The sequence below is a fragment of the Austrofundulus limnaeus genome, unplaced genomic scaffold, assembly GCF_001266775.1.
Source record: "Austrofundulus limnaeus strain Quisiro unplaced genomic scaffold, Austrofundulus_limnaeus-1.0 Scaffold1, whole genome shotgun sequence".
In the NCBI taxonomy this organism is placed as follows: domain Eukaryota; kingdom Metazoa; phylum Chordata; class Actinopteri; order Cyprinodontiformes; family Rivulidae; genus Austrofundulus; species Austrofundulus limnaeus.
In genome coordinates, this window is record NW_013952403.1 from 9,383,529 (window position 1) to 9,393,258 (window position 9,730).

Sequence of the window (9,730 nt, forward strand, 5' to 3'; positions counted from 1 at the left end):
AACAATGGGTACCATGAAGTGGTGCAGGGCCAGCCCATATCTCACGTGAGCCCCCTTTGGTTTTACGGGTTCTACAATCACTTTTCTCTTCTGGGCCCTAACACGGTCTTTTAATGATTTTATGGTGGCTTTTTACTTTTCTGGCTTTAATAATTTGTCCTTCTTGCTCCCTTATGTTCATTASATGTGAATATATTTTACATCACTTKTGAATACTTACAGCATGTACAGTATACTGTATAATGAGCAGTTCAAGAGTACATTGGGTGTTGAGCAGACCACCTCAGAGCTTCCTCTTCCTTCCACTAAGTGCTTTGTTCTCATTTTAAAAATTAAGTTATAGGTTTTGCACCAAATCTAAAAGAAACATATGGTGGACTTCAGGAACTTTTATTTAGTTTCATCAAACTATTGTTATTACTAACTATTAAATTGTGTAATAAAAGGCCAGAGTCCTTCTCATCCCACAAAGACAAATACACAGGATCCAACATGCAGAATCAAGCCAGTGGAAAAAAATCTGAGAAAACAGGAACTGCATGTGAGTCCTACAGACAAAAAAGATAAACTAAGACTTAAATTGGACAAAAAAAAGGGAAAAAAAGATTAAAAATATAACCACCTTGGCTGCTGACAGAATATTTTTTTTTATCAAAGTTCATAAGAAACATGGTAAAACTGCAAGCCCACTCCATATAATCAAATCTGGATGGGGGAGCTTGGGTGTGTTATAATACACAATAGAGTCATGTTTTTTTTATAGTTATGCTAGAATTATCCAGAAAAAATATCTGCACAAGTCATATCAGTTCACATTATCATGGTTAGCCAAGAGCAGACTGAATGACTCTGATTATTTCAAGTACTGAACAAAACTGTTGACGTGGGAGCAAAATGAGTTCTAACGAGGGAGCTAGAAATACCTGGAGGAGAAACACGAGGAACAGGTGAGCGTGGGCGGGGCCTGAGCAAAGACAGGCAGGAGGAACTGAACAGGGAAACTGAACCACGGATATCAGAAAACCAGAGGACAGAAACCAAAAGWAGATTATCAAGAAAACACACTAGAGCAGGAGTGTCAAACTCATTTTCACTAAGGGCTTCATGAYCGTTATCGTGGCCCTCAAACGCAAAATGTCACATTCCTCGTCTCTTTGCTACATCTGAGCACAGAAAAAAATAACTGAGCTCTGCATAATATTTTGTATAGAAACTGTGTTTTAGCATGTCCTGTTAAAAACACTTACAAGTACTACATGTACAGCAYACTAAACATAAAGTAAATAATACAGAAATACTATTAAAGTAAAATTAAGCAAGTTTTATTCACTGATGACTTATGGCAAGTAGCTTCCATCTTGAATTTTGAACCCTCTCACTTTCCAACAGGGAATCCCCACTAGAGGGGCATCACAGTTTAAATGTATGGCATGTAAATGGGAAATTCCCACTTCCCAGTACAACTGGTCAAAAGTAGTTTGTGAAATTGCAGTGAAATAGAAATTTTACACWGTGAATTTTGCTGGCAGCCAGCTAATTTTGAACCCTGWGCACCTCCACCTAGTGGTGGGATGCTGTCATTTCACAGGTCAAATAATCTACATGAGTTATGGGTGGTGTAGTTRATGGTCAACGCTGGCCTTAAAGCAGCATACACCCATTTRAAGACATTAATWTATCTTTGAAGCTCTCGCAGGCCATGTAAAATGCTGTGGCTTGCCACATTTGGCACACAGGCCTTGAGTTTGACACATATGCACCAGAGGAACAGCAAAGACACTGACTGACAGTATTTTTGGGAAACATAAAGGCACTAGAAGCAACTTAATTCATCTTCAGGATATTTTTGCATCTTCTCATGCGTTTACCTTCCTAGTGTGATTAGATGTTACATTGTAAGCTGCTAGGTTTCCAAGTTGATAAAAAAGACAATATGAAAGAAAGATACATGACAGGCAGCTAACTACGAAAAGGAACAACACCTGTTTTCATGTTAAAACTGTTTTAGCAAAAGATTTAAAACTTTAAAAAATAAATGTTAAAGCTGAGAGGTTTAAAGCTAATATTCACTACCTTTGCTTTTGATTAATTTCAATTAAATACTGTAAATCTGCAAGTGACAGATAAATTTGTTTTAGTTTTGTTTAGAAAAACTTTGTGTGTTTAATTTCAATGAAATGACGAGCAGATTGCAGGATGAGCCGGAGGGTCACAGCTCTTGTAGTGACTCCGAGCCTCTGTAACGTATCGCTCCGCTGGTCAGCCACCTGCAGACAAGAGAAGACTGATGCTCAATGAAATGCTGTCATGGTGTCTTTAGTATTTTTAATTTTCTAACACTCACATGGTCAGACTGCCTTTCCTCTGTTTTATTTCTGCAATAAGAAAAGGTTGGGGTTAAAACAATGCAGCCCTTTTTTTGGCCTCGAAAAGAAGCAAATATGGCAGGAAAAACTCACGCCGAAGTTTCCAACCGATTAATGTGGCAACAATCAGCACGAGCAGAACAACTGGAACAATGACGGCAGCAGTGGGAACACCACGACTTTTCTCCGCTGACACCTGGCAGAAAGGACATAAAACTTTACCTCATCAAGAGATGAAATCGTATTTTAACATGGAATAKAATATTTTATCCAACATGTGAAATGTTAGATACTTACAGCATCCTGAGGACTCGTTGGTACAGTAGTATTAAGATTGTCCTTTTGATGAACTGTCAGGKACACCCCAGTGACAAACCAAGCAGAAGGAAGTTGTAAAACTTTTTTTGCTTCATGAAACTAAAAAAACAAGCTGAGTCGAATTATTCAACAAAGCATCCTGATTGGGATACAGTTGCTCCAGTAACTGTGACTGTGTTTTGTCATTAAAGCAAGTTTGTATCTGCTGTCACTAAAACTCAGATGGAAACAAGTTTCCAGGAGGAACCAGACTGAATCAGAGTAAAACACAACTAAAAAAGAGGAAGAAAAAACTAAAATACCAGTTTCTGCGATGGTTACAGTGAGAACATTACTGGCTCTGCTGGTGCCCACGCTGCTTTTAGCAAACATGCGTATGTTGTACGTGGAAGGGTTTATCTCAATTATTGTGACCTCCGTCTGATTGGGGCTGAAGTCAACAACGCTCTCTGTGTAATCCCACGAGGCTGCAGAGGAGGAACACAGATCATTTTATCTGAAAACATTAACAATGTATTAGTATTGTTTTTCCARTGGACTTCTCTCTCACCATTGGATGCTTTATACTCCAGGTAGAAGCCAGTGATGGGGCTGCTGCCTTCAAACCCAGGAGTCCAGAAAAGGGATATTGCATYGTTTTTCACCTCATTCAGCTCAATAACAGGTGGATCTGGAGGTACTGAAAGGRACAGAGAACTATTTAAAAAGTTGTTTTCATATAGCACAGTTTGATTTGTGGCTCAGGATAAAAGGTTTAATTAATTCATACAATAAAACCTGTAACTTAAGTATATTTTATTTTGTCATTTAGTTTTGTCAGAATTATTGCCGTCAAATGTTCTGATACATGTTTTGAAATTGTTTCTTGAAATAATTAAATCTCCATGTAAATCACACAAAATACCCATGTTGAGAGTTGAAATGCTTCCCTCCCACACTGTGGCTGTTGAAACTGCCTCAGTAGTTGAAGTTGTTGTGTGAACTTGGAATAGAACAGAAAAGTCATTACTATCAATATTAGTCTTTAAACGTATTGAATAAATCGTCATCAACCAAACAATTCGTACCTGGAGTGACACTTGTTGGTTGTGTCGGCATTTTAGTAGCAGAAGAAGACATGCTAGTTGSAGTTGTCATTTTTTGAACTTAAAACAAAACATAATAAGTAGAGGAAAACAATAATAAATGAGTGTTTTTAAATCTTTATACAGTTTCCAACAAATAAAATCTTAGAACCCATAGTTAGGCTCTACAACAGGGCCTACAAAATTCATAAAAACTTCCTGGTTGGACTCATCACTGTACAGTTCTTTCATTGTCTGATGCCTTGACTTTTCAGAAMTATGTTTTGTATAGTGGTATTAATTTATATTTTTAGATCTTCCAAGGTGCCAATTATAGAACTCTCTGTGCATTGTTGCCCAAATCAAATACTGGAAGTGGTCATTCAACTAGATCTGTTACAAAAGGACAACTGACATTACCAACTTTTAAAAACTGTTACGGCCAGAGGTCTTTCTTCTATGTTTATACTAAAGCATGGAATGACATTCCTCAAAACATAAAGTCCATTTCAAAACTTCAGCCCTTTAAGAAGAATCTTGTCTGCCATCTGCTGGACACTTTCTGTTGTGCTCATATTTAGACGTCCTATTTTGCAAATGCTGCCTTCCTGAAATTTGGTATGCTTGTTTGTCTTTGTGTTTATGGTGTAATAATAATGATGTGATTGTGATGCTGTATTTCTGAGTGTTTTATGTGTTGCAGAACAGGAACCTGCTGTAAAACAGCAATTATGCTGAGTCAGGCTTGATTTTTAATAATCTTTTCCTGTTAAATCAATAAATCAAATCAAATCAACAGACCTTCATCCAGCGTGGAGCAGAAAGGTGCAGTGGAGGGCGGTCCTACTCCCGCATTAGTCTTGGCCTGCACAATCACGCCGTACTTGGTAGAGGGCTTCAGGTCTGTCAGGATGACACTTTCCACTTCGCGTGTGGCTTCCACACTGCGCTGCTGCCACTTTTTAAACTGACTGCCCACCGGGTCGTACTCTCTGTAGTTAATGTTGTAACTTCGCAGAACGCCGTTTCTGAGGTCCACCTTTGGAGGCTGGTCAGGAGAAAAAAACTCTGTTTATTCACAGTACTTCGAAAAACAGCTTTGCTGCTTTATATCTTGCAATGAAGGGATCGTTTGGACAGTTTAAAACCGTGTCCTGTACAGGAATATGAACATTTAGTATTTTACCTGTTAAAGATGGTGCATTAAACATCAGTTGGCAAAAAATATAAAGTTCAAGATTTTAATTTTACTGTTAATTTCACATTATGTTATGATTTACAGAAATCCAAAASAAAACTTGCAGTATTTGCAGGAGTAAAAAGCAGTAGCAGTTAGGCAGTGGCACTTCCAGCAAGTCCAATAATGATCAGGGAAGAACTTAATCATGTAAATGAGCAAGTAGCATAATCTTTAATATTATATATTGTAATAATTATTTTTATTTTAATATTATTATATATTATATTAATATTTATTATTATCAGTGTTGATTTTGCTGCACTAAATCCTAAATTTTCCTTGATAAATTGATTTAAAATCTATTTGCACACACAGTATTTATGCTAGTTGCTGCTTTTGTCACAGGCCATCTGTTAAATATCTTTGTTGTAATATAAAACTGATGGCAGTGTAAAGGTTTAAATGATAAAAGTTTTTATCAACCTCTATAAATTGGAGTTGGTTTCTGGCAACAAAATMAAGTTTGTTTTTAAGAAATTTATTTTAGATCAATTTCTAAAACAAATTTCTGCCTTCTTTACTACGACCAAACTTCAAAACTGTACAGCAGTTCATGCAATTGTTTTGTTACGATCTTTACACTACCATCAGTTTCACATTCCACAGATAATTAAAGATTAGGACATTTCTGCTGAATGTGCCCTAAGCTGCTACAAAAGTGCTGCAACTTGCTACTGCTGTTATTTGTGCTCATAAATAACCAGAAAAAAACACTATGGTACAAAACTGACAGTGCAGTACAAGTCTATGCTATAGCTTTAGCATATATAACCTTTTTCATTAGAGCTGATCTAAGACAGTTGAAATACACTTTGGTTTTGGCCTCATTTAGACAAGCTGTCATCAGTCAGAATTAAACCCTACTTCTCRGAAGTGAAGTAATTCAAAAAGCTCTGTTTAGCAGGTAAGATATGTATTAACAAAGTCTTTCCACTTGTCCTTTAAAACTGTCCATTTAACTAGAAACTGTATCTTTACCTTCCATGTGACTTGGATGCTGTGAGAACTGAGGGCTTGAAGCTGCATGTCGAGAGGAGGGCCCTCTGGTGCTGGACAGAAATGAAACTTTACAAAGGTTCTCATCAAAACAGATTTTTATTTTCTAGCTTTAGATCTCCAAACATACCTGCTTCTTTAGTTGTGATGGTGAGAACATTGCTGACTTCACTCATTCCCAAAGTGTTGACAGCAAACATGCGGACGTTGTAGGTCTTGGCAGGACGCAGGTCAACCAAAGTCACCTGATTTAAATGAGATGCTACTTCTGTTCTCACAGCAGTGTCCCAGGATGCTGCACAGCAGAAAGTCATGTAGAGGTGTCAAGTAATGAAGTACAAATATGTGTTACTTTACTTAAATGGAAACTTRAGTTATTTATACATTACTGGAGTAATTGTCTTTTTCAGTACCACTTTACAATAAGGCTCCCCTCATAGATGACTTAGAAATAGTTTATAGATAGTTATTAATTCATCCAAGTTATAAATCAATAATAAGTGTTTATTATGCATTAATTAAGAATGACAAAGAGACAAAACTTTCCGGTTTTGTGCTAAATAGTGGTCCAAATCTGTTCATGAGTGGGAATTCCCCATACAAGAGGTAAATTTGAACTGAGACCCCCCTCCAGTGAGAATTCCCTGTCAGAATGTGGGAGGGTTCAGAATTCAAGCTGGCCATGAGTCATCAGTGAGTYAAACTAGCTTAATTTTACTTTAATAGTATTTCTGTATTGTTTGTTTCGCATTTAGTCTGCTGTACATGTAGTACTTTTCAMTGTTTATAAGAGGACATGTTGAAATGCTGTTTCTATGCACAAAATACCACATAGAGCTCAGTTATTTCTTTCTGTGCTCAGCCATAACAGGACATCTTGTGTTTAGTTAAAGTTAAACACAAAACATCAACGTTAATCCCATCTGGCCTTTTGAGGACCACCATAACCCTCATGTGGCCTGCCCTGGTACATACCAGTTTTTTCAACATTAATATTTGATTGTATTTTAGTCATTATTGATTTTAAAGGGCCAATATTATGTGTTTCTCAGGCATATGTTTAAATACTATACCATAATAAAGTATCTATGTCACCTTTGGCTGTTATTAAAATGCTGTTTTTATCTTTAAATAGAAAATAAACTTATCCTCATCACTTCCTCTTCTAAACYCCTTGAAATTGGCCTCTGTCTCTTTAAGAACCTCCTTCTGCTTCTGTCCCATCCATTTCAGTGTGAGGGGGAGGGGGTGATGCGCGTGCGCTATGATACAGTTTACTTTGCATCTGAAAATACATTTCCTCAAAGGTATTTTTAATCTGAAAARAGCTTCACTGAGTGAGAACTAATGTTGAGAGCTCAGCAGACAGTTAAGTTTCACTTTCAATTTCACCCGAGAGCCTTCATGAGTCATGGGCGGGGTGTGTGGGGAGGGGGTGCGCTCTGCCATGAGGAAGTTTGGCTTAAAGACACGTCCCAGGGGCATTTCTGGTCCCAAAAGGCATTTCTGGTCCCCACCTGTCATTTTGCTCCTCAGCATGGCTGCCTGAAAACGCTGCAGGATTTCTCACACATGTATGAATGAGTCAAAGCAAGGCTTTGAGCATGTTTTTTATGAGAGTATAACATTATAACATGATATAAAACTAAAAAAAAGTGGATTTTACATGATATTGTCCCTTTAAGGGAAAAATGGGGGAGGGGGAGGAGATTTTAACTCCTGTGGTGCAGCCTGAGCTTTTATCCTTAAAGGCCTTCTTCCCMCCATTCATTCATTCATTCATTCATTCATTCATTCATTCATTCATTCATTCATTCATTCATTCATTCAGGTGTGTTGAAGCAGGGAAACAACATGCAGGACTGTGGGTCACAAGGAATACTTTTGACTCCTCTGAACTCAGACAAGATAAAAAAAAGCACCGTCTAAAATTCATTCAGAATATTGGATGWGTTGCATGTTGCCAAACCTGATAAGAAATATCGTCTAATTTTCTTCTGCTTACCATATTTGTTTTTTATTTCAATGATGTATGATGTGATCGGTCTGCCGCCATCAAACGGAGGAGTCCAGCGAACAGTGAGTGTCCTCTCTTTCACCTCTCTTGTCTCCACTTTCAGGGGAAGAGGGCGCACTGAAAAGTCAGAAAGCATGTTGGTATTACGATAAAAATGATTAACTGCTTGTTCAGAGGACAAAAAACAAAAAAAGTAAAAGTGATATCTTCTTTTTGTTAGCATGAATACCTGCAATCACTGAGAGAGTCAGCTGATGTTTGTGGTCATTGAACCAGCCCGGTATATCTACCCGACAGCCGTAAATACRCGAGTCACTCTCCTGGACCTGCCTGATGGTGAGCGACACATCCCCCTCGCCAAGATTGCCCTCAAGCAGGTAGCGCTCAGACAACCTGCTGGTCACTGATGTCCCATCTGTTTTGATCACCTCGTTGGCGCAGCCGCTGTTCGGTATGGGCCCTCTGCCCCAGCACACAGACAGCCGGCCGTAGTGTTTGGCATCATAGTTGCACCTTAGAGTTACGTCTGTGCCCACGTTGGTTATTATGGCGCTTCCAGACACACAAACTAAACAAAGGCAGTGAAAGAAAAATCTGTTCATCAGTTTTCATTCAATAAAAATCATTTGTAGGTGTCTTACCTGTGAGTAGACAGACGAGAAGACTGCAGCTCAGAGCAACAAGTCCACACCTTGAAGTAACCATCTTCCAGCTGTGATTAGATCATCCGCTCATCAGCTCTGAGCTGACCACAAAGTGGTGTCAACTCTGAAATCTTCACCAATCACATGACGCTGCCCTTGATATGCTCACACCAACAACTTTTGTTTGCAGAAGAGGAATGCAGCAAGGAGCTGTTTCCTTTTCTATGGTTTTGGTTCCCTCAGTTTTGGTTCGTTTCGATGAGTAGACAGAAAGTATCAAGGTTATCAATGTGCCATTCTCGCTCAGGCTAGTTCTTCTACGCCTCAGRGTCTCTGGTCTTTTATACCCTCCACAAATGAGAGGGGAAAAAATACTGCGGTTGCTTTTTAATCTGAGCACAAAGTTGAAATACAAACTGTGTGTTCTCTAATGTAACACTGATAAGGTCGGGTTTACAAAGATTCATGGCCTTTTGTTTGTTTCTCATACTGCTGAGTAAACATTTAGTTTCAGGGTTAAGTTACTCTGCTGAGAAATTCCTCTGAAATCATGCTTGAAGTAATGACACAGCTTAATAATATACAATTTACAAACATAAAGGAGTGAAAATATTGAGCTTTTATTATTGTTTTTGTAAGTGGCTGGAAAAAACTTTTTATGATTCATTGGTGTTAATTATTACTTGTTGAGTTAAAACTCGAACTAAAACCCCATGATTTCCTTTATGAGATAAAGGTGATATAAAGGGACAGATCAGTTTTGAAGTGGGRTCTGTGGAAAAGATAATGAAAGATCAATATCTTACCTGCAGCAGATCATTGCATGGACATAATTGTGTTAAATGTGTAAGGGTCTGTGTAATAACAAGAAGCAATGAAATTTCTGTTTAAATATTAATTTGTGTCATGTTTCGTTACATGTATATTTTTTCATTCAATGTCACAGCATTCTGATGCAAATTCACTTTGTTGGAGTCAGACTGTCTGCCATAGAGTTGTGTTTATCTGCAAGGACATTGTCTGCTTGTGTGTGTGTGTGTGTGTGTGTGTGTGTGTGTGTGTGTGTGTGTGTGTGTGTGTGTGTG

The 9,730-nt window shown here is 38.1% G+C and overlaps 1 protein-coding gene across 1 annotated transcript; it reads right to left on the minus strand.

Moving 5' to 3' along the window:
- Positions 1 to 1,300: 1,300 nt before the first annotated feature.
- LOC106517685 (Down syndrome cell adhesion molecule) lies at positions 1,301 to 8,961 on the minus strand. The gene is made up of 14 exons (XM_014008668.1): positions 8,643 to 8,961; positions 8,231 to 8,569; positions 7,990 to 8,118; positions 6,115 to 6,279; positions 5,967 to 6,037; positions 4,550 to 4,796; positions 3,752 to 3,829; positions 3,589 to 3,666; positions 3,235 to 3,363; positions 2,987 to 3,151; positions 2,664 to 2,716; positions 2,460 to 2,562; positions 2,345 to 2,375; positions 1,301 to 2,267 (listed from the first exon to the last, which is right to left on the minus strand). Exons 1-14 carry the CDS (start codon positions 8,704 to 8,706, stop codon positions 2,210 to 2,212), a joined length of 1,710 nt encoding a protein of 569 aa, XP_013864122.1. The 5' UTR covers positions 8,707 to 8,961; the 3' UTR covers positions 1,301 to 2,209.
- Positions 8,962 to 9,730: the final 769 nt, after the last annotated feature.